This window comes from Poecilia reticulata, linkage group LG2 (assembly GCF_000633615.1).
Source record: "Poecilia reticulata strain Guanapo linkage group LG2, Guppy_female_1.0+MT, whole genome shotgun sequence".
NCBI lineage: Eukaryota > Metazoa > Chordata > Actinopteri > Cyprinodontiformes > Poeciliidae > Poecilia > Poecilia reticulata.
In genome coordinates this window covers 19,400,251-19,427,700 of record NC_024332.1, presented here as the reverse complement: position 1 = coordinate 19,427,700, position 27,450 = coordinate 19,400,251, and the positions used below count along the sequence as shown (strand labels likewise).

General features: G+C 43.6%; 4 protein-coding genes across 6 annotated transcripts; 1 reads left to right on the top strand and 3 right to left on the bottom strand.

Annotated features, from left to right (window-relative positions):
- Positions 1-7,095: 7,095 nt before the first annotated feature.
- sft2d2b (SFT2 domain containing 2b) lies at positions 7,096-10,539 on the bottom strand. The gene is made up of 8 exons (XM_008436072.1): positions 10,325-10,539; positions 9,103-9,192; positions 8,914-8,999; positions 8,488-8,569; positions 8,375-8,410; positions 8,240-8,298; positions 8,135-8,164; positions 7,096-8,051 (listed from the first exon to the last, which is right to left on the bottom strand). Exons 1-8 carry the CDS (start codon positions 10,397-10,399, stop codon positions 8,015-8,017), a joined length of 495 nt encoding a protein of 164 aa, XP_008434294.1. The 5' UTR covers positions 10,400-10,539; the 3' UTR covers positions 7,096-8,014.
- Positions 10,540-10,657: 118 nt separating this feature from the next.
- On the bottom strand, positions 10,658-13,887 carry LOC103480878 (putative RING-H2 finger protein ATL71). Its single transcript, XM_008436084.2, has 4 exons — positions 13,561-13,887; positions 11,987-12,211; positions 11,809-11,907; positions 10,658-11,700 (listed from the first exon to the last, which is right to left on the bottom strand). The coding sequence occupies exons 1-4, from the start codon at positions 13,861-13,863 to the stop codon at positions 11,593-11,595; spliced, it is 735 nt and encodes a 244-aa protein (XP_008434306.1). The 5' UTR covers positions 13,864-13,887; the 3' UTR covers positions 10,658-11,592.
- A 328-nt stretch (positions 13,888-14,215) lies between these two features.
- Positions 14,216-22,241, top strand: LOC103480889 (oocyte zinc finger protein XlCOF22-like). 2 transcript variants are annotated; one of them, XM_008436099.2, is made up of 11 exons: positions 14,216-14,304; positions 14,844-15,004; positions 18,200-18,387; positions 18,472-18,540; positions 19,007-19,084; positions 19,154-19,252; positions 19,327-19,450; positions 19,520-19,908; positions 20,378-20,774; positions 20,845-21,300; positions 21,729-22,241. In XM_008436099.2, the coding sequence occupies exons 2-11, from the start codon at positions 14,998-15,000 to the stop codon at positions 21,953-21,955; spliced, it is 2,034 nt and encodes a 677-aa protein (XP_008434321.1). In that variant the 5' UTR covers positions 14,216-14,304; positions 14,844-14,997; the 3' UTR covers positions 21,956-22,241. The 2 variants fall into 2 exon arrangements, with proteins under 2 accessions (XP_008434321.1, XP_008434316.1); XM_008436094.2 differs by having other exon boundaries at positions 19,004-19,084.
- Positions 22,242-22,295: 54 nt separating this feature from the next.
- Positions 22,296-27,032, bottom strand: f2 (coagulation factor II (thrombin)). 2 transcript variants are annotated; one of them, XM_008436114.2, is made up of 16 exons: positions 26,965-27,032; positions 26,731-26,866; positions 26,552-26,632; positions 26,388-26,467; positions 26,286-26,310; positions 25,896-25,961; positions 25,714-25,822; positions 24,934-25,070; positions 24,534-24,827; positions 24,328-24,444; positions 23,899-24,025; positions 23,644-23,811; positions 23,246-23,419; positions 22,973-23,151; positions 22,647-22,717; positions 22,296-22,509 (listed from the first exon to the last, which is right to left on the bottom strand). In XM_008436114.2, the coding sequence occupies exons 2-16, from the start codon at positions 26,801-26,803 to the stop codon at positions 22,357-22,359; spliced, it is 1,854 nt and encodes a 617-aa protein (XP_008434336.1). In that variant the 5' UTR covers positions 26,804-26,866; positions 26,965-27,032; the 3' UTR covers positions 22,296-22,356. The 2 variants fall into 2 exon arrangements, with proteins under 2 accessions (XP_008434336.1, XP_008434331.1); XM_008436109.2 differs by lacking the exon at positions 26,965-27,032 and having other exon boundaries at positions 26,731-26,907.
- Positions 27,033-27,450: the final 418 nt, after the last annotated feature.

Below are 27,450 nucleotides of genomic sequence, written 5' to 3'. Positions count from 1 at the left end.
TCCCGGCCGGCCTGCAGCTCGCTCTCCACGGCACTCAGCAGCCGGGACATGCAGCGCTCGGCGGACGCGATGGCGCACGCCGACCCCAAGGAGCCACGRCCTACTGAAGACACCGAACCGGACTCTCCATCCTCCTGTAAGCCCTCCACCTTCATCTGCAGACCCAAACACTGAGTTACCAAAGTATAATTTCATAAAACAGGTCTGAAAATAAAGACRTTCAGGTACTGAGAACCTTCTACACATTTTTATTTACTGTTGGTTCTAATTCTGAACTCAGGAAACTTCAGTCATTACTTTTCTACTGATGTCTAATTACAGGCTGATGGCTGCAGGTTATTGAAGCTCCTAACCGATCAGAAATTACTGAGACGTCTGTAAAATAAAAGCCACAGAAGCCGAATACCCTGGAGGATAATAGCAGCGCCGTAATTGCTCAGCAGGTCTGCATACGTCCAGCAGCAAACAAAATGGTTTGTGAAGAGATACTCAGCCATTTGTGCTTTAATGTCTTAATGTCTTGGACTAAAAGGTCAATTAGCAGTTCTACCTCCAACATTTACCGTCTAATTAAGAGTCTTAAAGGTGAAAGTCTACAGAGTGACACCCTAAAGCCAAAAGTAATCACCCCCTCTGCCTAATAACAGGTTGTTAATCCAATCAGCTGTTCATGATTCCTGGTAACAACTCTTTAACTCACAGCGGAGGAACTTTGGCCCCTTCTCTAAATCRACTGAATTCAGGATCTTAAAGGGGCAGCATCAGGTAAAATATTATTTTTTTTATTTCTCAACATGTTATAGTGTTATTCCCTGTATTGAGAAAWCATTTAATCTCCATTGCAACCATTCAACAGTTAAAAACGTCTGCGTGGACCTAGCCCCGCCTTTGAGGTGCAGCTCCTCCCCACTCCTTCAGACTAGCCAGCAGCAATTAGCAAACAGCTGGAGCTCATTGTAGGAAGTTGYTGCTTAGAGCAACGCTGGTAAAAACTTTAATAGTTGTGATGACTTCCTGAAGGCAGAGCTTCAGGAAGAGCAGGGTYCTTAAAGAGACAGAGGCCCAATTTCAARGCKCTAAATTACAAAATCAAATTTCTTCAAAGTCATATTTAATAAATATTAAATTTTTATGTCAATCGAAGGTAACTTAGTTACTTGATTRTACTAGAAAATGTATGGTAAATACTAGGGGTGTAGTGATACAATAATTTCACGATACGATACRATATACAGGATTCTGGTCACGATACGATATGTATCACAATATTTGTTGAGCGATACAATTCGATACAATTCAGTGCATTTTYACGATTTTCTGAAAGATTTTAGAAAGACAGTGATTTTAGTGACATTTTGTGTTCCATAGCCTTGAATTTACTTAACTGAAAACTGATTAAAAGCACCAACTACACAATACTTGACTCTGATTGGACAGTCTAACAGTCTGCAGCTGGACAAAATGAATCAAAGATGCAGTGAGAGAATTAGTTTGTCATTTAATTCATGTGGATTTGACATAAAACTCAAAAGTTTAAACGGTAATCCAGGAGCAGAGTGGAGAGATTATCAGCCTCTGTAGACTCTCAATATGCAAATAATTGCGTGTTTGTTCTTTTGGACACTGTGGCAAATGCAGTCTTTTGGACTATGGGGAAAAAGGCTTTTCTACCTTGGCTGTTAGCCGTGGCTGTAAGCTGTTTACTACTAGCTGCTAAAGTTGTGGCTCCGCCTCACCCCGTAGTGATCGACTCCCTGCAGCTACGCAGCGCCGCTATTCCCCTGCTTGGATCTCTGAGTAGCTGCCTCTCAGACTGCCAGGATCTCATCTTCTCTCAGTCTCTGATACTCTTTGTCTGTTGCTAATAAGAATGATCGATCAGCCATTGTTATCATGGAAATCCTCACTGCGGATTCCGGCTGGAGGTTTTTCCTCGTCTTCCTGCTCAACCCATGTTCATTCTTCAGGTAATCCTTTATATACAGAACAGAAACAGCTAAGCTAAAAACTAATTACGAAGTGAATGCTACCAGTCGAAATTTGCATTAATTTCGCGATCTCACTTCTTTTGCAGCTGCTCCGTTCGCGCCGCTACTCCTTCCGCTTCTCTTTCACGGTTACTTGCGCAACTTTACTTCGTTTCACAGCAACAAAATACAGCCCATCGTTATTTATTGAAGATTTTACATTTCCAAAAACACAGGAATCAAATGTTTCGTTTTGTACGTTTGGAAGCTCATTCCCTCTCACATAATCGGAAAAGCCGGGGAATGGCGGCGCTTTTGAAATTTCTCTGACATTCGGAAAAATATGGTTTACTAATTTTAGCATAACTCCGGTTATACTTGRCCTATTAACACAATTTAAAAACTGGTGTGTAGTTTATAATATGCACTTTAAGCTTAAGTTGAAAGTGAGACTAAGGGAGGCGGAGTCTTGCTGCTACGCCGTAACAAACTAGACCTTAAAAAGAGCTATAAGGCTATGGACACCTGTGGTTTAACGGATCGATACTCGCGGATGAAAAATCGATTCTTTCCGAGGGCGGAAAATATCGATATATATCGCCAAATAATTTATTTATACAGCCCTAGTAAATACATATTAGTGCCCCTTTAAAACCAGACTTTGACTAGGCCACTCTAAAATGCAGAGGTGGCCTTGTTTCTGTTCTTTTTGATCACCGTTCTCCTGCAGAACCCAACTGTTCTTCAGACCTGGACCTCCTCAGTGACCAGGTCTTAAAGCAGCAAAGCAGCCCACAGCCTGACACTGCCACCACCGTGCCTGCCTGATGTTCTACTTCTGAAATGATATGTTGGTTCTGCAGCAGGTCCAATAGAACTCGTCTCATCAGTACACAGAACATTTTCATCAGGTTGATTTTTTCCTCCCAATAAATATTTTTTCCAGTTTTGTTTCCTCTGATTTATCATCAGTTTGATGATCTGAAACATGTAAAAAGTGAAACTGGAGGAAATCAGTTCAGGTAAAAACCTGACAGCTGTTAAATTATTCCTGTTGGTTCCGGATCGGTGCAGAAATCTTGACCGGTTCTGGTCCAAACTCTGCCTTTTATCTGAGTATTAATAATAATGAGCTGAAGGTGAAACGCAGACAGCATAAAGATTAAACAGCTGAGAATTTTCAGTTTATTTAACTGATTTAATGAAAAATAGCTTTTTTGAAAATTACAATTTTTGAACTGAAACCAAAAAGATGCTCAAATAAAAACATTTAAATTCTGATTTTAAAATTTGCTGCTTCAGTCATAGAAACTGAACAAATCTGAAGTTGGTCTGATTTTAATTTATTTCCACTTTTTGAATGAATCTTAAATATTTTCCCACAGTTTTATAAAAACATTTTCATTCATCTTAACTAAATTCAGGAGTTTGTTTAGGTTTCATTAATTAAAATAAATCTGTCTTTCCAGAAATACATTTTATTGTGAGCAACAAAATCTTATTTTCTGCTTCGTCAAATAATTACATTATGGTTTAAGATAATGACGAAATAACATTGATTTAATAAAATCTTTACTTCGATATTTATATTTTAATTTGTGTTTTTTAAATGTGGACAAAAAGCCTCTAATTTAGACAAGAATTTAAATGTATTTAAATTATTTCAAATATTAATACCCAGAAAATTAATTATAACACAACATAACTTTTATTATCAGTTTTGTCTAAATAAAATAAAACAAAGTCTACAACACAAAAATGATCAAAATAATCTAAAAATGTCTAAAGAATAATAACAAATGTCAATAAAAAAATGTATGGAGTATATATATTAAAGTATTTAAATTATGTAAATGTAAAATATGTTCAGGAAATTAAATTCAACACATTTTACAGATTTTACTTCATTTTTGTGGATTTAAATAACATCCGAGAAAAAAGCTAATTCATTCCTTTAAATCATATTTTCCTTCATAAGGCAAATTCTGTGTTTAATTAACGAGCAGAAAGCTCATTAAATGCGTCTGACTGGAGTGTTTTCACGGCAGCGTCGCGTCGCTGCAGCTGCTCTGTTATTAAACTAAATGTAGAAAACAAAAAAAATCTGATTTCAAAGGAAAAACTGTGACAAACACGTCATTAAATGATTTATTTTATATAAATTTACATCAAAAACTCCAGAATAAAGAGATAATTTCCGTTTTTATTTGGTGAAAAAGATCAAATGTTTCTTTCAGTAAAGATGTTAAATTAATTAAAATGTCTTATTTTAATACATTTAATGAATTTAAAAACATTCAAATGTGTAAAACTAAGGAAGAAAATTATTTTTAACTTTTTTAATTTGCATATTTATCCTCATGAATTTAATAAAAACACATTTTCATCCTAGAACTAGAACAGATAGAAATAATAGATGAAACTGACCTGAGAGGTTCTGATCCAAAGTGTTGAACACAACAAAGTACCGATGAAGGTCTGACAGGAGCCGGCTGCACACGGGTCTGTTCGCTCCACCCAACACACACCGCCTCACTTCAGCACACACACACAGACACACACACGCACACACACACACACACACACACACACACACACACACACACACAGCGCTCAGCTTTCACTGCCCTGAACGGCCCAAACACTCACAGAACCGCATGCAGAACCAGAACCAGAACAGCAACAATTAAAACATAAATCACATTTAGATGAAAAAATGTTTGATTTGGAAAAGAAGACATGAAACTGGACCAGGAAGGAAAACCAGAATCTATAACCTATAATCTAGTTTCAGACCTTAAAGAAGTCCGAACGCTGTTCGTATATCTGAGACAAAACCAGAACCCATCCACCTTCAGTAGGTTGAAATGGTTCTGAAGAGCTGTGGTCCAAACTATCAGAACCACCAGTCAGGCACAGATTGATCCGTAACTTATATGTTGAAGAAAATCAGAAAAATCTTGACCTGAACTCTTCAATCAAACAATTTTTTTCTTCTCCTCTGAGACTCTGATGGAAGAAGCTCTAGACGTTATAAAAGTTCAAACATTCGGACCGTTTCGCGCTCTTTGAGCCTCCAGGATCTCAACTAACTCAACCCAAACCAGAAGGGAACCAAAAACAGCAGAACCATCGATGGCTTCCCCACTAGAACCTCTGAGATCATCTACGGAGGATCTGAAGAACCTTCTCAACATCTGGATATTGGATTGTTGACCCAAACGGTGTGAAGCCTCAACCAGCCTGGTTTGGGTCAGACGGACCTTCTCCACCCTCCTGCATTAAAATAAGAGGACGGGTCACTGGTTCCAGAACTGGAACGCGTGGCTGGTGCCTTTTTCCATCCGTTTTAGGAATCAAACGTGTCACCAACAGAGAAGCAAGATGGTGGACGTCTTTGTACTCCCTTTGTCAGTTTGAAAGGCCCGAACCAGAACCGTGTCCTATGCCTGTTGAGAAACGACTGATTCCTGGAGTTTTAAATTTTACCCAATCTTTAACATTTGGCCTGACGTATGTAATGCAGCAGAAGTTTACCGGAAATTACCTACATTATAAATGACCATTTGATCCTATCCGAACAAGATGGCTGTTAATGTCCATTCAATATCTGGAGATGTGGCCAAAACGGACTGAACTTCCTCCGCCGCCATTGTCAAAACCACAGAAAAGCACGTCATCAGTCAGAACTTCTCTTTCTGTTCACTGATTGGTCCAGTAAAAAATAAATAAATCAACCGGAGACAAGCCAAGTCAAAGGGAGAAAGCAAGAAAGCAAAGGCCAGAAAATGGTGCATTGGGTGACGTCATGGTTGGCGCTAAAGAGTCCGGTACGCCACGGCACCCAACTGGAACCTCGTTCTTCCACTAGATATCGGTTCAGAATCACGTGAACCAAAGATCTCCAGATCAGATAGATATTCCAGTACCACAAAGATCTGACCTGAAGAGACAAAATATGGATTAATCAACTGAAACCTTGATGAAGCTTCAGTCGTCTCTGGATCTTCTCCCTCCTCCGGGTTTAAATGTCACCCAGCAGCGAAGAAGAAAAACACCATAAGCTGTTTAAAGCAGCATGTAATGGAGAATAGGTCAAATCCAAGTGGAGAACATCTGGAAGCGCACACATTGGACATCTGATCTGCGGTCGAGCTTTAATCAGCGGGCCGAGGTGGAGGGTGGAGATTACTGGCTTTAAGGACTTAGCAGGCATAAAGACGACTGGAAGCAGGCAGCCAGGTAAACACAAAGCTCAGGTAGAAAACATGACTGTCTCACACACTTTGGCTCAAAAATACATTTATTCAGATCTGACAGGAAATACAAAAAACAGGTGAAATGGTTCTGGAGAAACCATCTGGACCCAAAACCAGAAGGTTCAGAAACATGAATTCAAATCAGACAAACAAAAAGATGTTTTCATGAAAATAAAACCACCTTTCAGTTCCTCACCGGGACTGAAGGGGGCGCTAGCTGTTTCTGATAGAAAACAGCTATAGGGCCCCTAGCTGTTTTCTAGGGGTCCTAGAAAACAGCTAGGGGCCCTGTTTCTGTTTCTATCTGTTTCTGATAGAAACAGAAACAGCTAAGGCTGTTTCTGATAGAAACAGCTAAGGCTAACAGGAAGGAGGAGCTCTCAGTGAAATGCTCCAATTTAAATAATATGTGGAAATATTTCAAGAAAAATCCATTAAATGTTAAAGCAGGAAATATTTACAATAATTTCCATAAAGGAATCGATTAATAAAATAATTTGGATGAAATGCATCCGATGATAGTTAAAACTCCAACAGGAACGAAGGCACATTAGGGGATTTGTTCTCAGGCAAAATTAGCAACCGGGTCAGAAACCACAAAGAATCAGCTCCTCTGCAGCTGCATAGTAATAATAATAATAAAAATAATAATAATGAAATGTTTCATGCCTTCAAACTAAATTCAGTGTTAATAAAATTCATAATTATCACAGGAATTAAAGTTTGACCCAATAGAAACCTGCTTATATGGAACAACAACAGGACCAAATAAAAATCAAGACAAATTAAAATTATACAAATATAATCAATTCAATAAAATTCTGTTCATATTTCCATTTTCTTAACCTTTTATTATTTCTATTGTCTTTTTTCATGTTTTTGTTTTTTTGTTTATTTCACTTTTCTGACCTTTATGTTGTTCCATAAATAAAAACCTTTGTGAACTGTCCTTAGAAATTTGGGCAGATTTGACCATTCAGGACCAACTGAACTTGTTACAGTAACACAATAATAACAGGTTCACATCCAGACACTGAAGTTATGATTATAATACAAACTCTGAATAATTAGCAAATCTGAAATGTTTTCTGATCAGACGATTAAGTATTAAAAAACAGCTGAAGCTTCGTTCGTTAGGTGACTGAACGCAGGCAGATACCAAAAGATTTTCATCAGGTTTGTGTTTTTTTTTCATGAATCAATCAGGTTCTAATCAAATGTTGAAATGTTTAATTGTGTCAAAGGACAAGCTACTGATAAAAAAGCTGCAACAGCAGAAATGTGACCTAAATGCTTTAAAATGTAACACRTTTATTTATTTTTTACAATGTAGAATTAGGGTCAGACTAAAAGAATTTAGTTTATCAAAATTATGAGAGTGAAGTGACATCATAATAGCATGAGAATAAAGTCATAATAGTACAAGAATAACGTCTTTTTTTATTGAAAAAAGATTTTTCTTGTAATTCTGCGACTTTCTTCTGTTAACGTTACATTTTTATTCTTATATTCTTGTAACTAATAAATCCTCTTAGTCTGGCCCTAAAACTCCACCGTAGTTTTAAATAAATTTTATTTTTTATTTTGATTTGATTCATATTTTTACTCAAACGGTTCTTTGGCTGTCCTGTAGTGTTTAATTTCTAAAAGCCTGAATGTGAAATGTGAAAACTAAAGCTGCTTTATTTGACGTTAAAATGGAAAATTAAATAAAAAGGTATTAATAAATAAAGACCCTGATTCCTGATTGGATACACACTCTGGCATCCTGCGTCCTGACTGGTGGCTCTACATGCAGAGGGAGAACAGCTTGGTGACAGCATCCCTGAAAGACAGCAGGTGAGACCTGGTGAGCTGGTTCAGGTGGGCCAAGGTGGGCCGAGCCTGAGGCCTCAGGTGTGAGCTTACCTGGCGAATGGGATGTAAGACAGGCCGTACCTGCAGCACAGACAGCAGAGGTCAGACAGGTGAGGCAGGAACCTGTGTGTGTGTGTGTTCAGGTGTGTGTTTTACCAGGTGAAGGCCAGAAACTGCAGCACACAGAACAGCAGCGCCAAGCCGTTGTTCTTCCACTGCAGAACCAGAACCACAGAGTTCTAATAACCAACAACAGAACCAGGATGTTTTCTCACAGAGTCCGATTCTCACCCAGAACGCAGCRCACAGAGTCAGAACCAGGCAGACCTGCAGACACAAACATCAGGGTCAGAACCGGAACCAGAAGCTGGAACAGTTAAAACGAGTCAAAGGTTGGTTCTGACCAGCATGATGGTGGTGGCCAGGGCTCGGACCTTAGCACACATGTTCTTCAACTGCCGTAAYGGACCAATAAGGAACATGGTGCTGAAACGACAGCCAATAGRAACAGTTTCACCACAAGGGGGCGACATTACAGCAACACACAGAACTGGCAGCCATCTTCTGTTGCTATGGCAACAAGAAAAAGTCTAAAACTATAATAGCGTAATAGTTGGAATGTACTTATATTGTTCCTAAGTTAGATAGGAACGAGGTGAGAGCTAGTTCTGAGCTTGTGACTGGTTTATTGTTGTCAGAGCAACTGCATACCAAAATGGCTGCCAGTTAAAMATTTCACATGAGAACTACACCCAGTTCCATCTGCACAGCTCCAGGACAGGTTCTGTTTCCATCAGAAACTAAAGGTTCTGCTCAGTTCTGGTTGGTACCTGGCCAGAGCGCAGAGGTTTCCTACGGTGTAGAGGACAGCAAACACAGGAAGTCCAAACCCTGGGATCCACAGCAGGCAGGTGGCCTGTTGGACACACAACATGTCCTCCATCAGGGACAGAGGACAGAACTCGGCTCACTGGAATATTAAATCTGTTAATGGTTATAAAGGGATAATATTWACTCACCAGTATGGAGCAGACGGCCCCCAGTATGAAGCAGATGAGGAAGCCCTTCATCCGGGTCCCCCAGGCCAGAGTGGACGCCTGATTGGCTCTCTGCAGGTGTGATGTAATTTATCATTAAACACCTTTAATGCAACTTATTAAAACAAACATTTTTCACACATTTTACCCTGTTAATAGTAAAATATTTAGATATTGACCAAATCTAGATCCAAAATCTTTGTCATGAACCTAATATTAATATTGGTCAAATTTAATTTGTACAGCTGTAATTTTATGAAGCTAAAACCCAGATTTAATTAATTCTTAGATTATGTAKTTTCATATTTTTCCTCTTTGAGGCATTTGTAAATACAAACGCCTAAAAAAATACAGAAATTTGTTTTATTTTACATTTTACTGGTTGTAATATCTCTTTTACATTCATTCATTACTTTCATTTGTATAATTTATTGTACATATTTTGTATACATTTAAAAATTAGCAAAACAATATATATATATATATATATATTTGTAGCTTTCTTCCTTATATGGCACCAGAAGCTCAACTTACCTCGCAGCTTCTGATGATACAACTCCTTTTAACGTTCTGATATTTTTATGTTATTACATATACCAAATTATGTAATGAGATCGGGCTGCACAGTGGAGCAGTTGGTAGAGCTGTTGTCTTGCAGCAAGAAGGTTCTGGGTTCGATTCTCGAACCTCTCGAACCTTCTTTCTGCATGAAGTTTGCATGTTCTCCCTGTGCATGCGTGGGTTCCTTCCGGGTACTCCGGCTTCCTCCCACAGTCCAAAAACATGACTGTCAGGTTAAATTCTAAATTCTCCCTAGGTTTGTGTGTGTGTGCATGGTTGTTTGTCCTGTGTGTCTCTGTGTTGCCCTGCGACAGACTGGCGACCTGTCCAGGGTGACCCCCGCCTCTCGCCCGGAACGTTAGCTRGAGATGGGCATCAACACCCCTCCCGACCCCACTAAGGGACAAGGGTGGATGAATGAATGTAATGAGATCTTATTAATAATAAACTCGTAGATATCCTGTGAAAAACAGTTAAATTAAATGTAGTCCTGCAGCATCGTCATAAATGGGTCTGAGTAAACAATAAACCTAAATATTTTAAGGATTTAACATCCGAGTCTAGTTCTAACTCCAGTTTTAGCTTGAAGCCTGTTTCTCTATGGTTTTTAACTGGTTTTCTCCCAGTAAGCGGCTAACAGCACCTCCAGTATGCCGCTCCCATCCGAGCTGCCGCCGCCGCCGTCCTGTCCGCCCAGAACCTGCTTCAGTTTATCCATTAACCCGGTCTCCTTACAGAACCGCCGCAGAACGTCCAGAACCTCCCCAGCAGTCCGCGGWTCGGTGGGTCCAGGTAGACCAGGTGAGCCGTCAAAGTTTCCGGCAGGAGGAACAGACTTTTACCTCAACAGGTGCAGCACTTCCGCCTGCAGTACCGCCTCTGGCCACAACGCGTCAGAGGGAGGCGCTGTTTCACCCCGAACATTTATATGAGGAAAATTTTGTTGTTTTTACTTAAATAAGACAATTTCTTCAAATAAAACTAAAATAGCTATTTATTTATTAAAGTAAAAGCACCACTTTACATCCTTGGAKGTTTTTGTACAATGTTAAAGCAAAATGCAGCCGGCACCTATGTTTATATGTAATCAGTCCAAAAAAAAAAAAAAACATTATAACATTGATAAATCTTTAAACAAAACAAAACAAAACAAAATAAAACATTATAATGAGGTTACAGTTGTTGTAATTYAGCCTCAACATTATTCACTAGTGTTTCCCAACCATAGCTGCAGTTTTATTTAATAAAAATATCAAGCTTTTGAGAACATTTAAAAACAAGCTCAAAATGCTGAACAGACAAGCGAATCTAGCCATTGTAGAAGAAAACAGTGTACAAAATTAATTGGTAAATAAATATACTGTCTCAATAAAGAAAAAGTCCTTTAAATACTTGGCCAGGGAAACATAGCCTGTTTCAAGAAGGTTTTAAACGTTTTTTAGTCCTGAGTATATCTTCAACCGGAGAAGAATCGTCCAGCCTCGGCCAATGGGAATCACTGGAAGAAGCTGGTTTGACCATCAACTCATAGTAGGTATGATTCATTTAATAATCTGTAGGGTTCTCCACTGTAACACTCTTAAAAACCAGTGATAACACTTGTCAAGGATTTCTGGTGTAAAATCAGGGCGATGGGGTCCAGTGGTGTTGCTGTGCTATGAAGGCAGGCGGCTGAACTGTAGAGAACTTGTTGGTCTTGCAGTTAAAAACTTATCCAGCCCAATAAACAGAGCATGAGGAGACAGACATGGATCGCTCTCAGAGACCTGTAGCAGTAGAAAAACTTTCACCTGGAAGAATTCTGTCGTCAGAGCTGAGCTGCAACCAAGTGCTTCTTTCAGAGGATGGGTAGCAGATATCAGTGATGAAGTCAGAGGACCTGTTTGAAGAYAGTCCAGTCTCAGGAAGGCCTCARGGGACCTTGACCCTGGTGGAGCTCCAATAGAGAGGCTGAGGTATGCACACCTGGACGTGGCAGGTTGGACAGGACTGCTTCCTCCACAGCCACTCCTCTATACACTGCAGGGAGTCACAACAGAAACTCCTTTACCAGAAAGGATTGGCTAAAACAAGTGACTAAATGAGGTCAGTAGTAGTAGGAGAGTGTGTTCTTTGTGGGTGTGTTACCTCTTTGTGGAAGGTGTGTGTACACTGCAGTTCTCTGGTCCCTCCTGATCCTTGGCTTAAGTCATTATGACAGATCAGACACATGCTGTACGCATCGCTCTGCAACACACACGTTTCATTCACATAAACCCTCTGAATCGYATGTKGCGCTGAAGACATCAGCCTGCTTTCTACCCACCAGTGACATGACGTTCCGTCTTCTGAACTGGCCCCGCCTCTCAGGAGGCACAGCTTCGGGAATGGTGGGTATGAGCGAGGGTCTTCGCTCCAGCGGGGGGACGGCAGCTTCCTGTGGGGTGGGAAGGAGGCGGCGGGAGGAGGAGCGTCGCAGCAAAACCCTGGCTGTTACTGGAGCACATGTGGAGGAGTGAAGGCGAGACAACTGCATGGACGAGAGGGTGGCCTGGACACAGATGATCAATCAATCAATCAGCCTATCAGTTGATCAGTGTATAAAGAATAAAGTTCCAACAAACCAACAACAATCCAACCAAGTCGTATTTGTCTTGTTTGGTTTCAGTAGCTGTAAAGGCCAGATTAGCTGCTCTCAGGTCATGTTTCTGTCTAACACCCAGATGAACCGCGGTGCTGCACCCTGAGCCGAGTGACCCAGAGCTAAATACGGCAGTGAAGAAGCTCTGAAGGGTTGACAGCTAACGCAGCGTTTCCCTGCTCTCACTGCGAAGGAGATCAGAGGCTTTAAACCCTGGGAGGATTGAAAGCTCTGACTAAATGAAGTGAAGTGAACTGATCTGACTGTTTAAGTCTCCTGGTCATCATTGTTGTTGTTCTGGAAGAACACAAACATCAAGAAAGCCCTCCACATCTGTAGATGCTGCAACTGGGAGCATGTTGAAGCATCTAGGAGGGCAAGAAAAGAGTCAGTAGGTTCAATATTTATCATGTTAGGTTATTTTTTGGGTCCCATCCATTTTAGGAAAGTTTGCTGTAATCTTCATAGATGCTTTTCTTTCATCACTGAACAAAGAGCAAAGGATATTTTTAACTGGTGTTTCACCATCATTTCACACAGCTTGGATTTATTTCAGGTTGAGTCAGATTACAGTAAGACATCCAGATGTTTCAGCCCTTCAGTCTTAGGGTTAGCCACAGCTTCAGTGGTTTACCTTTACCAGATCACCATGAGGAATCCCTTTCATGAACTTCTATGATGCTTCTAGGAACAATCTGATGAAGTTCCTTCACGTATACCTGCGAAGATGAACTCAAACATCTGGAAAATCCAAAACATTGTTAAAAGAACTGGTTTTACTGGTCGACAGAGACCTAACATAACCCGGAGTGCAGAGTAAACCCTTAAAATCCTCATTTAGCATCAAGTTGCTTTAATGACATTTTCCTTGAGGAAAACAGAGTTTCAAAATCCTTGATCACTGATGATTRAATTCAAGGCCTAAAGCTATTGATGAACTTATAGGATAAAAGGTTGTCATCCAGTGACTATTCAGTTGCTTCTGCAACCTAAACTCTCTGTCAACATCCAGGCTCATCCAGACTTCCAGACTCTTCCATAAGACTTCATATCTAATCCCTTCGTTATGTTAGGTAACCCATCTGTTGACCTTGGCAGGACACAGAGACCATGAAGTTTACCAGCAGCTATTCTGGACCCTGGAACAGAACCTTAGGATGTAAGAACCGTGGACTAGATCCACCAGAAGAACTGAACAAACATCTGACTGACTGGGAACCCATCATTAGACATCAGCTACACTTTGTGTTTTCTCTCACCGGACAGGGCAAAGAGGGGCGGCGGTCAACCCTCATCTGGACCGGCGGCTCAAAGCTGCACCTGCTTTCAGGTCTTCCTCCCTCTGACTCCCCATCCTCCTCATTCTCCTCCTTCTCTTCCTGCACCTGCTTCTTCTGGTGTTCCCCTCCTCTGTACTGCTGCATCCAGGTGTTGAAGATCCTGGCATCTTCTTCTTCATCTTCTTCTTCCTCTTCCTCTCCGTCCTCTTCTTCCTGGTCTTCTCTCAGAGGGAAGGAGTCCTCAGCGTCTGAAAACACATCTTCCTCTCTGTCTGGATCCATCTGCCTCACCAGCACCAACTATTGGGACTGAATGTTTGATTATTCAGCAGTAATACCACCAAYWTGTGTTTGACGTCCACTGTAKGCTCCAGCAGGGATTAGGTTAGCTGGTTAGCATAGCAGTAGACGTAGAGGAGCCAGTAAGATGAAGGTTCATCCAGACGGTGGACTTSTTCTGCTGCCTTCAGCKCCTCCACACATCCATCCTCAGCTGTTCTTCTGCTGGTTGTTGCTTTTCTTTGTGTTTGTTTCTGCAGAATGTGGCGCTCTGACCTCAGGTCTGCAGTAATCCCTTCAGAGAAGCCCTGGAGGAGGAGGTGGAGGAGATTACACCTGCTTACAGGATCTGTGTCACATGAGCTGAAAACACCTCACTGCTCTTCAGCTGCTCATTGATCATCATTTTCATCGCTGGTGTAATAAAACTAGCTCCGGTCACAGGTGAGGTTCTGAGTCAGTGCAGTTTCCTCCTCTTGCTCTCTTGATCATCTAATCTTTCTGCAAAAATATTAATCATAACCTAACACAAGCTGAAACTATTAAACAACATATTTAACTTACTTAAAGAATGAAAAATAAATCGGTTACAGAGAAATCAGATCTGGAAATCAACATAAAAACACCATCTGTAATTCCGTTTTCAATTTAACTTTTGATAGGGATTTTATTTGACTATATGATAAAAAATATTTGGGGGATCTTCAATTGTTCCATATTAATAAACACAAATATGTATAGAAAATCAATTGATATCCCTCTTGGAAACTTCACATCTATATTCTACAAATGTATAATGATAATAATATTTATTGCATATATTTATATAATAATGATTTATAATAGTAGTAATATTAATAAGCCATTTAAATTCTGAAATAATTTGAGTGGAAAAACTGTAAAAACCTGCTAAAAATTGTCATAAATATAAAAAATGTACAGTAAATATATCTATTATATTAATTTTATTTAATTTTCTCCAGGCGCATGCGTAACCGGGACGTGTTTCCTGCGTAGCTCTACTACAGAAAGAGGGAGGAGCCAGCGGCTGGTGGCGGATTGTAAACAAAGCGTTAGCCGTTAGCCGAGCTGCACAGGGCGGGTATAAGAGGAGGACAAGAGTCGGTGAGCTCCAGGATGAAGGGTGAGCGTTCACTGACTCACTTTAAGCTGCTTTAACAGGACAGACCAACTTTAAACACTTTATTATAAAGCTGTGCCGCAGAGCAGTGCTAATGTTAGCCTGAAGCCCAAAGAAAAAACATCTAATTCTGCTCTGTTGTCGGTTAGAGACGCTATAAATCTGCCATCAAAACGGAAAAWCTGTTGGATCCCAGTCAGCTCGAGCTTCTCTTTAATTCGGCGTGTCGATAAGTCAATTATTGCTTTAAAGCAGTGGTCCCCAATCCCCGGGCCGCGGACCGGTACCGGTCCATGGACCAATTGGCACTGGGCCGCGCAAGAAATAATTAAATATTTCAGTTTTATGTATTATTTGAGTGTGGAGAAGCTTTTATTTTTGAAATTTCTTTAACCGGATTCTCTTGGTTACTTATGTGCCAACACTGAGCCCACAAGCAACAAAATGAGCAAGAAACAGATCTTTGGAAAGTTTCTTTGCAAAGGGAAAAGGCCCAGAGAAGAGACAGGAGAATGGATTTATCCYGGACCGGTAGGTGATTCTCACATTACGAGTCCACTCTGCATAACATGAGACGACCAGCTCGCTGATGAGGCAGTGAAACCTTCAAACCAAGCATRCTGTCCATAAGCAACACTTCGGGTGTCATTGTCTCTCATCACTCCCTGATGGGACTGTCTCACTGCAGAGAAACAAGCTCAGGGCTCCCGTTAGTCATTATTGTGATTTAAATTTTTACAAAGTAAAATGTTCGTTTTTGTTGCACATCTGTATCTTATTTTGAAGGGATATGCAAACGTTACCATAGCAACCAGAGTGAGAGAGCGTTTGGGCTGTGGTCGAGAGGAGATGAGTAGGGCTTGTGAGTCTTAAGTCTGGTTTAGATGGCAAGATTTAAGAATTGTCGKCCGATTTTCCAAACCTTTGTGACAACAGAGCTGATWAAAGTACAACAGGTTCGATCAGTTYGTGTGTCCAGCCACACGGCAGGAGCAACACACCATACATGAACTGATTCCAGACAGGAGCATCCCGATTCCAGAAGAAAATCCAGTAAAACCCCCAACATAGCATATGGGAATTTAAAATAACCAAACACGGATGACGATGTAGAAGCAATAGTGATAGTTTGTGGAGTCATTTTAAGAGATAAAATACTTAATCCTTGAATGTGAGGTAGAATAARCATTCATTCACATTCATCCATCTTTACCCTTGTCCCCCCCACAGGGGGTAACGTTTCGTTACTCCAGAACGTTGCCAGTTAATATTYCGGGAAGCGAGCGGGTTATACACCCTGGACAGGTTGTCAGCGTGTCCAGGGCAACACAGAGACCATGCACACACACTCACACCTAAGGAGAATTCAGAGGGACCCCAAATAGCCTGACAGTCATGTTTTTGGACTGTGGGAGGAAGCCGGAGTACCCGGAAGGAACCCACGCATGCACAGGGAGAACATGCAAACTCCATGCAGAAAGGTCCTGGCTGGGAATCGAACCCATGACCTTCTTGCTGCAAGGCAACAGCTCTACAAACTGTGCCACTGTCCGTTTATAAATTCCGTTTTAATGCTTTTAAGTGTTGTAATACTTACGTCATGAGGGAACACTTGACGGAGCTCGGACCCTGTGACGTGTTTAACCCATTCCATTCTGTTTTATGTGACAACACCGCCCTCTACTGGTCTTGTCTTGTTCCTCCGGGCGCCATGTGCTGTGCTTCGTCACATGCGACTCAGAGGTCGCGTTAACGRGATATTTTCCGTATTTGACCGGTTATTTTTTTAAACGACAGGAAAATTTAAATAACCTGTCATTTGACAGGTTATAATTAGCACCCTCATGCAGGACATGATAGACTTTACGCAAAGAGTTAATCGCAGAGGCAACTAAAATCAATCAATAAAAGAATCCTTTCTGAATATCATCTCATGSACACTGAACTAAATGCGTCTTTCTGACCGGGAGCTGACAGCGTGTTGAAGAGTTATGGCTTTGGAGCGTTAGGAAGCCCATTCAAAAACTTTGGTAGAAATAGCGCGTTTAATTTCAGTCTCCATTCAGAACAGAGAAAGCTAAAGAGAATGCAATGTTGAATCCATTTATAGTCTAAACAGAGGAGCCGGCAGTTTATCTTGAGGAAATAAATAAAGGTGCACAAGTTAATTAGATCTTAACATGCGCAGTGCGCTGCGGCTGTACAACCAACGCGGACGCTGGTCTGCCGCTGCAAAGAATTAAACTTGGTGACCCTCTCTCGCCCAGAGAGCGGCGCTCAAAGCGCGGCAGACATAACATCTGTCTGTTTTGGGAAAGTGAAACCACGCAAAAACAAACAAAAAAAACAAAGAAAAATCCTCGCACGTCTGGACACAACAGGGTAAAAAAAAAAAAAAAAGTTCGATAGATCGGTTTGGTTCAGGCAGATCCAACTGCCCGATGAACCAGCGCAGATTTCTCTGCAGATGCGACCAGGAGGAATTTTTGAACCTGTGTGTTCAGACCCCAGCAGGCGAAGTGTTGGTAATCTAAGTGGAGTCGTTTCATTTAATTTATTATAATTTATTGAGGCCAAGGTCGTTGGTTTTTGTCACTTCGGGGAAAAAGTTAGATGCTTTTATCTGCTTTATGTGTGACGGGATCTGGATTCACTGTTCAGCTGGGTGAATAATAACTAAACCGCATAAAAATGAGGCTAAATAGCCGATGTTAGCGTGATTATAATTTAACGGGTAAAAATAGAACTTTTTATTACCCAGGATTATTTAATATTATTTTAAATAACCCCCTGGACTCCGGCCCTGGACTCCCCCCAGGGGCCCAGCAAAATGTCCAAGTCTTGACCGRTTCGCGGTAATAAAAMAGTTGGGGGCCACTGCTTTAAAGTACCTTACACAGATAGTTACACTGCTGTAACCAGCTGTTGTTTTACTCTGGTTAACCATTAGTCAGTTTTATTAAACCAGTTCCACCAGGACCTGATCCCGGTCAGTTCCCTGGCCTCAGTCCAGTAAAAGTCTGGAGTTACAATTATCCTCAAGTCTGGATAATTATAATTATTTGAGTGACGTTCTTGTGAAGTCCATTATTTGTTTCCACATCACAGSAAGTTTGTATCCAACTCATTGATCAGAAGACAAGGTCATTTCCACAGAATGAGCCTCCTAGTGTCTAACATGACACCTCTCCTCCACAGCCTCCTCTCTGCGCCTCTTCCTCCCTCCTCTCCGCCTGTTGACGGCGGCCGTGTGGCGGGTGATCCAGCAGCAGAGCGTGGAGCATTATGGGATGCTGGAGGAATTTGTTACCCTAGTGACCGAGGCCGTCCCGCAGCTGCTGACAGAAAGGCAGAGAGGTGTTCTTCTGCTGGCTCTGAGGGCCAAGGTGGGCRTTGGGACAGCTGTCTGGAAACAAAATGTTGTTAAAAAGTGTGCTGAAGAACACATCCCCTACTCTAACATCTTTCAGATGACCCTTTCTCACCCTGCTGATGACCAGACTCACCTGGAGAGGATCCACTCCATTTCCAACGCATCGGTAAGACCGCCGAAATGATGTTGCAAACTCAGGTTTATCAAGAGGAAATTAAATCAACTCACTGAGCAGAAACTTCATCAAGTTCACCAAGAAACAAAGGAACTCTAACTCACAGTAAAATTATTCACACTGATTKTCTACAACTAGTTTTGTTGKGATGTTTTTGTGGTCAATCAACACTRAAGTGGAAGAGCTGAGAGTGAACCTGCCAGAACATTCAACCAGAGGTATTATAGGTTAGACTGGCCTAGTCAAAGTCCTGAGCTGACGCTGATATGTTGTACAAAGAGTTCAGTCAGAGAATCTGAATAGAAATGCATGCCATACTTTTCAGATTTGATTTTTTTTTTTGTTAAGTGATAAAATGTTTTTATTCCTCATCAAATAGATGAAAAGCTTTATGTAAATAAAATCCCAGCAGCTGGAACGGAGCAGACTCTGACTCTTCCTCTTCCTCCTCCAGCAGGATGAAGAGCTGACTGAGTGCTGCTCTGCTCTCCTCTCTCTGACTCAGACTCCTGCTGGCWCACAGCGCCTCCTGCAGGTGGGTGGTTTTGCTGCAGCTCTCCWGGGACTCCTTCCCTCTTCATCGCCTCCTCTGCTCCTCTTCCAGGAAGTGTTTGACCAGCGCTTTGACTCCGCCCTCCAGTCGCTGCTGTCGGACCTCCTGACTCGGATCGAGCAGCTGTTCCCGGTGCCGGACTTCAGACAGGTGCTCAGAACCTCTCCGCTCCTCCTCTTCCTTACACCTTCGTCTGTTTGACCCGCTGTCCCGTCTTCCTGCAGGCGGCCTGTTGGCTCCACAATGCCCCCTGTGTTCTGGAGGACTCTCTGCAGGAGATGGACAGGAAACACCTGACGGAGCTCCTGACCAATCAAAGCTGCCGACTGGGCCGAGCAACAACCACAGGTACAACATCAGAACTAGAGGAAAGTTCTGAATCTGGGTCCGTTCTGATCCTTTTATTCTCTCCTCTAGTTTGTGGTGAAACAGAGGAAACGCTCCTATCAGCTTGGTCCCACCCCCTCCTCACTAGCCCMGCCCACCMTGACTCAGCCGGCCAATCAGAGGGAGGCCCGACGCAGCTGGAAGTGAAGGTGGAGGTGGAGCTCATGACGGAGGATGTGATTGGTCAGAGCGTGTCGGAAGAGGAGCAGGAGCTGTCCAATCAGAGCTCAGAGGGAGTCACACCTGTGGTGGAGGGCGGGGTCAGGTGGGACAGCGACCAAACGCTGTCTGACCCTGTCAGGATGAAAGACTCATCTGGCCAATCAGAGGGCTCCCAGCTCACAGCTATTTCCCATAATTCCCAGCGTGTGGCTCACAGATGTCCTGCGTGTGGGAAGTGCTTCATCTACCGCTCTCAGGTGAGTGTTTACCTGCAGGCTCTCAGGCTGGAACATCGACTCTTTCAGCTTTATTCGCTCATCAACAACGTACCCGGAGTTGCTTTGTGTCTTTCATGTATATTTGAGAAGTCCTGTAGTCTCTATGGCAACCATTCAGCTGTGCAAAATGCCTAGCCCTGCCTTCAAACGTAGCCCCTCCCCCTCTGAGCTCCTTCAGACTAGCCAGCAGCAATTAGCAAACACCTGTAAGCTCATGATGGGATCTACTTATTGCAACACTGGTAGAAGCTTTAAAGGGTTAATATAGGAGCCATGTTGGGTTTGCRTCCTGAAGGYGGAGCTTCAGAAAGACCAGAGGCTCAAATCAGGAAGTAAAATATTTTTAAGTCGTATTTWATATTTTGATTATTTTATAGTCCCATTTTAATGCACAATGTTCCTGGAAAACACATAATTCTGCCCGTTTAACCGTTGAGCTGCTCCCCAGGTGATCCGCCACCTGCGCTCCAACAGAACCTGCGGGTCGTCAGGAAAACCCGGATCTGGAGCTCAGCAGGGTCAGAGTGAGGGTGAGCCCCGCCCCCTCTGCGCCCACGCCTGCTTCCAGTGCAGCTCCACCTTCACCACCAGAACCGAACTGGTGACCCACTGCCGCACTCACCTGACTCGGCCTGTCTACCGGTGCAACCAGTGCGACAGCGCCTTCCAGCTCCAGTCCAGTCTGACCAATCACAAGCAGACCCACCGGCTYCCCGACCTCAGCTGCTCCGTCTGCGCGCAGACYTTCAGCTCGCAGACGCGGCTGCTGCGTCACCTGCAGACGCACTCAGCCGAGGGAGCCGAGTGCGTCTACAGGTGCCTGTTCTGTGACCAGAGCTTCTCAGGTAAGACCCGCTCTGATTGTCTGTGAGGAACAGGTAGACAGAGTTAAACTAGACCCGCCTCCGTCTGCAGGAGTCACTCAGCTGCGGATCCACCAGCGCAGCCACTCCTCCCGCTCCTACCAGTGCGATCAGTGCGACAAGTCGTACAGCTCGGTGACGGGGCTGCAGTCGCACCGCGCCACCCACAGCGGCGACAACCGCTTCCTCTGCCCGCAGTGCGGCAAGTGCTTCAAGACCTGCGACGGCCTGGAGGGCCACCTGAGAACGCACAGCGGGGAGCGGCCCTTCCGCTGCCCCTACTGCCCCAAGGACTTCACCGCGCACGCCGGCCTCAGCGTGCATGTGAGGCAGCACACGGGCGAGAAGCCGTACGTCTGCACAGTGTGCGGCAAGGCGTGGCCCTCTGGAGGAGACCTGCAGAAACACATGAGGACCCACACAGGGGAGAGACCCTACGTCTGCCAGGAGTGTGGGAAGGCCTTCTCCATCTCCTGCCACCTGACTGAGCACCGCCGCATACACACAGGTGAGCTGGTCACATGACCTTCCATCAGCAGCGTCCTGGAGCTGAATGTTAGTCAACAGTAAGGAGCAAGAATAAAAACAGGTTCTGTCTAAAYATTCATATTAGTAAATATTAAGAGCTAAATGATTTATTAGTTCACTAGTTAATCTCACTGATGCATTTGAGTTTTTAAACTTTTGTAAACAATGAATCCGTTAGCCTCTCTGACCAGTTAGCAGCTCTGCTAGCTTCTCAGTTAGCATCGCTGTCTTTGTTAGCTTGTCACTTAGCCTCACCAGGCATGTCAGGGTAAAGTACAAACATGTGAACAGTTTCTAAAACAGATCAAGATTTGTCTGTAACCTATTGAAGGTTATCCACACTGCCCCTTTCTGTCCAACTCCAACCTGTCGAGTAAACCCAGTTCTATCCGTCTGGTTCTCCTCCAGGGGAGAAGCCCTTCTCATGTCCTGAATGTGGGAAGTGTTTTCGGAGGCGGTTCGACCTGAAGAAGCACCTGCTGTCTCACAGTAAYGTTCGTCCTCATCCCTGCACCTTCTGCTCCAAGAGCTATACCCGACAGACTCACCTGAACCGACACCTGCTGACCCACAAGACTGCTGACAGGGAGGCGGAGCCTGTCGAGGAGGAGGTGGAGCCTGTTGATGAGGCCTGACCTCCTGAAGAACAGCTGTTATGATCTCAGATTTTTCTACTTAAATCCCAGTTYATAGTGTGAACTACTGAATGTTTATAAATGATAATTATTTACAGACCGGATGCAGAGCAGTTAAATGATATATTTTAGCCATCATGTAAATATGTTTATATGTTTTTTATCAGATTAACTTCTCTTCAGCTGAGATGATGAACAGATTTATTGGATCTCTTTGCAGAACTTCAGATGTCTCTGTTTGAGCAGAACCTCTTAATAAAACCGCTGGACGTCCGTTTGGATTAAACTTTGTGCATCAATGATTYATYTCCACGCTWAATGACTGAAGCAGACGAGTTAATCAGGCGATGTGGACAAACTTTTATTGGCTTGTTTGACAGGAAGTGACTGATGTTCTGGGTCTAGTCGTCGTCTCCTCCCGACTTCTCGATCACCTTCTTCATCCACCGGCCCATCCTGAACAGGTGGGTGTAGAAGCCGTACTTCCCGTCGCGGTCGCAGCCCTCGCCCCAGGACACGATGCCGATCTGGTACCAGCGGTTCTCTGCAGGGTACTRAAYACATGGCAGATTCTGGATCAGGCTGGAAACTCGCATSCGAGTCAATCACAAAGACTTTTACCCATTAACTTCTTTTATTAAACACRCCAYYCCCTGCTGGTCACTAGAAGCATTGCAGGCTCATTCCTTACCTTCATCACAAACGGTCCTCCGCTGTCACCCTCACAGGCGTCGCCTCGTTTGCTCTCTTCTGGTTTATAACCTGCATAAACAAAGCCTCATATTTAAATGGGGTCAACAGGGGAACCTCGGGGCAGAAAGACATCAGAAATGACCTGAGYAACTGTTGCTGCCCATCAATCAGAGAAGTTATGATGGGCTCCGTGTGCCTCAGTAGGAATTTTTAAACTCATTTCTTGCTTTCCAAACCTGAACTCCTAACTAGAGTGTTGTCCAAGTCCAAATGGAGTCATTGTGGAGACCTGATTGATCAACAGGAGCCCACTGGGTTCGTTACCTGCACAGAACATGTTGTCTGTGATCCTCACTGAGGTGGACTTGCGGCAGGTGTCCTGTTCCACTATYGGAAGGTGGATTTGTTGGAGAACTGCAGGTAGGTTTCTGGCTGAAGGGTTCCAGGTTTCCTGCAGGTTCCCCCAGCCAGTCACTCGCCCCTTGAAGCCTTCGCTCATCAGCCTGTGTGGGAAACATGGGTTCTGGTTCCAGTTGGACAATGGAGACAAAAATGTTGACATGTAAAGGTTTGGACAGACAGGTGTGTTCATCTTACGTTCTGGCGACCTCTTTGCTGGGCARGCAGATGGGATGGATCTGGTCTGAGAAAGTGATGGGTCGCTTCAGGTGCAGCAGAGCGATGTCCCGGTTCAGATTCTCCCTCCAGTTGTATTTGGGATGGACGATGATTTCATCGATCGCCACGATCTTCTCGATTCCTCGTTCAAACCTGGACAGACGAAGAAGGATGCACCTCCGGTCAGCATGGATGTCATGTCAAAACTATACATACACCTCCACTGCTTCTGGCTTGGACCTCTGGACTTGGCAGAAACTGCACCGTTCAACTAAACCGCTTSGTTTCCAGAACTTTTAACAGGGTTGAGGTTTGATTTATTTCATATTTTTAACGTCAGGTTGTGTTTTTCTAATGAGTGTTTGGGAACCTCTCACTTGGCTCTGTCGTGTTTCCCCAGTCGGACCAGGATGTCCTTGTCGGTGAAGTTCTTGTTCCAGGGCGGGTAKAGAATGCAGTGTGCTGCAGTCAGGATCCACTGATCACTGATCAGACTGGCTCCACACAGCAGCTCCTGTGGGCTGCGTTTGTACAGCATCACCTGCCTGCAAACAGCAAAATCCTTCTGGTTATCTCTTGATCTTTTATTGTGGTGAGCAGCCATGATGTCTCGTAGCTGTAGGTGCGGTTACCATGGAGCTGAAGCAACCTCGGCATCGAGACCCCCAACGATCCGTTGCTCTCTGTAGGACTCCAGGAGCTCGTTCTCGTTTTTATCCTGTTTGCCCTTTTGTTCAAAGAGAGGACGCTGCCCGCAGACTGAAGCACAAGGAGTCCCAGTCAGACATGTCCCAAACCAGTTAACACACCAGTCTGCCAGTATCTCAATCAGCCGTACAGTGAAACAGACACCAATAGCCACWAGATCTAGCCAAAAAACACTTTCTAGCAGCTGCTGGATCTTTTTATGTTCAATTTTATGTCTAAATGTCAACTYAGTTATCAAAATACAGATTTGACTAGTTACATTCTTTATGTAATTTAATCTTTAACCAGCAACATTGTAATATGTTGCTTGTTACAAGTACAGGCSATAATAGAGCTGTGATCAGATGACTCACCACTTTCTCCTTGACCAAAGGTATCAGGATTGAAGAAGAGTTTTTTCTCTGGGCCCAGGACTGTYCGCTCCGTTCCTCTGTCGTCTGTTATCTGATCTCCTCCAAGCARAGGATCCTCTGAGACACACAGGTGAACAGCAGCGACAGGTGAGGGGCCAGCCRACCCGTATGCTGGTGAAGGCACTGATCATGGGTTGGTACTGTACCGCACAAATCCAGGTCACAGTAGCCGATTGTGATGTTTCCAGAAATCTCCACGTAGCACCAGGGGCCCTCAGGGTCGTTGTCTGGGTTTCTGCACTTGTTTCTCTCCAGAACCACCTCAGGGATGAACTCCTTATCCCGGCTCAGGGCTACAGCCTCTGGTGATGACCACTCAAGACAGGTGTGCCCTTTCGCTGTGACACTGAGGTCACCAGTGTAGTCAATGCCATAGCTTGGTAAACAGACTGTAGTTCTGACTGGTTCTGGTGCCACAGTGGTCGGGACATACACCTCACCTTGACAAGAAACAGGTGTTCACTCAAACTACCCTTTCACAACCAAACAACATGGAGGCAGCAGACCATGAAGGGAGAGTTTCAATAAATTCAGGTGGACTCTTACCACATTTAGGTACTCTGCAGGTCTCTTTCTGGACCGTTGGGTCTGTGGTGAAACACCAAGGTCCTCCTGGACGGTTATCAGGGTTCCTGCAGAAGTTCTCCTTCAAGATGCTGTTTGGTTCTGAAGCGTTAAACTCCCTGCAAACGAATGGTCACCACAGAATTTCAGATCCATTAGTTTGTTGACTTATAAAATTTCACACTTATTGGTTGTTGTTGGGCATTTGACTGGTTCTGGTTAGCTTAAGTTGGTCAATGGTTGACCTGTTGGGTTGTAGTAGATTTATGTTTTTTTTGGCTTTCATGAACATGGGTTGTTATTTCAGTGATGTTGCTGGTTGATCTCATGTCTCAGATTTGGTGATTAATGAGACACTCAAAGGTTTCATTAAGCTAGCTAACTGATTGGTTCGATGGTTTACAGATTAGCTAGTTTGATTATTTATAAAATTAGTAGTCCAGTTAGTTGGGAAGCCTTGAACTARTATCTTAGCCGGTTAGTTGATTGATTCATTGATTGGTTGTTCTGTGCCACACATGAACTTGTGGTTGGTCAATTGCTTGGACTGTTAAAGACGTGGTTGGTTGGTCAGTTGGTCATTGGGTTGGWTGGCCATTTTGTTAGTTGGTTGGTGCTCTGTGATGTTTTTACTTAAGGAAGTTGTTTCGTAGATAACTCAGCCTTGGTCATGTTAGTAGTTTGCAGCAGCGATTGTTGGGTGAAACCTTCACCAGTCTCATTGACCGCTGTGTTCCTCAGGTTCTGGTGAGGTAAACATACCTGTAGATGGGATGAGGGAACCTGCCTGTCCAGTATTGGCATTTTTTGCCCGATTCTGTGATGTTGACGTCTCCTTCATAGCTTCCTCCAGTACCAGTGACACATTCACCTGCACACAGCAGAACGGTTAACCATGTGACAACTGGCTACCTGGATTTACCTTCTGGTAACCGGTTTGTTACCTTGCACACAGTCCCTGATTATGTTGATGTTTTCTTTTGTTCTTTGCATCTTGGTTCCTTTACAGTCTGTTGGAGACAAACACCAGATGCATGTTTGTGTGCTGAACTGCTCTGGACTTTGGTTCTGTTTGCAGTGCAGCTGCATCAGCTGAATAAACTTCATTTAAACTACAAACCCAACTGGATTAAATCAGCACCAAGTCCAGTAACAACTTGGTTCTTCTGGGAGTAAATGTCACCAGAACCGATTAACTTCGGGTTAATTTAGGTTTAATTAAACCAAAAGCAAAGGAGGCTAAGCTAAYGGTCTGACCACARCATCATTGTCTCTAGATTACTTCCCTTGTCTTCCCTCCAGCTGGAGGAAAACCCTGCTGKATCTTTACGTACCCAGATACGTGGCCCAGAACTTTTCCTGCAGAAACAAAGAGTTTATTGTAGATTGATCTGATCTCAGAGCGGATAGCCATGACGGTTACAGTGAAGCCGCACCGTTTTATCGTTCTGCTCAAACACTTCTCTGGCTTCTTCATGGTCACAGATTTCCTCCACACACTCCCTCTCCAGGTTACCTGAGGAGAAAAACAACACACACACACCGCTCAAATTCACATGAGGAGAGTGTGTGTCCAGCCGGGTGTGACCTGCTGAGTTACCTGGTTTCATCTCCTCCCACAGCTGATTGGCTCGGCGGTTTCGGGTCAGAACCTGTGAAGCCAACTGGGTGTTGAGAAAAACTAGAAAARCGTAAAAGAATCAAAAGACACAATAAAAAGATTAATATTCAGATGTMATCTYTGGAGACAATCCCACCAGAACCTGAATAACAGGGTACCATTGTTGGCCAGACAGCTGTGCAGCGCAAACAGCAGCAGAACAGYGGCCCGTTTAGACGTGGGTTCCACCATGATCCAGAACCTCARAACCCGACCCAGCAGCGTCCAGTCGCGCTCTCAGCTTCTGTCTGATCTCTGCTGGTGGAGGCAGGGTGAMGCTTATTGACTGAAGGGTCAAAGTGTGAGTCTGGCTGATGAGTGGGATGTTTAGAGAAAGTCCCTGTCCTGTTTACCGTCATCCAGCACGTAATCCGGACCAAACAGAACCTCCTGTGACCGGCTGCTGGTGGAGAACACCTGCTGGCTTTTTCCCTCTCAGAACAATCTGTGTCAGACATTCTGATGGAGCAGGTCGGAGGTCAGAGGTCAGGTTCACCTTCGCGCTCTACTTTAGGAGCTTTGAGAGAACAGAATCAGGAGAGATCAAAGTACCAGATGTGTTGTTATTGATCGGACCTCCGTGTGACTCGGCTCAGCTCACAGATCAAATATTTACCTGYAGATACGGAGGTGAAAGTCTCCCTGCTCGGTTCTGCTGGGTCCAAACAGAACCAGAGGAACAGATCAACAGGAGAATGATCCAGAACATTTCCACATTTCTCCGTCATTTTCAGTGCTTACTTTAACAACTTTATATCATAAAATTAAACAGTTTATCCTTTTTAAAGCGCAAACACTGCCCCCTGCTGGAGAAGTTTATAATTACAGTGATGGTTTTC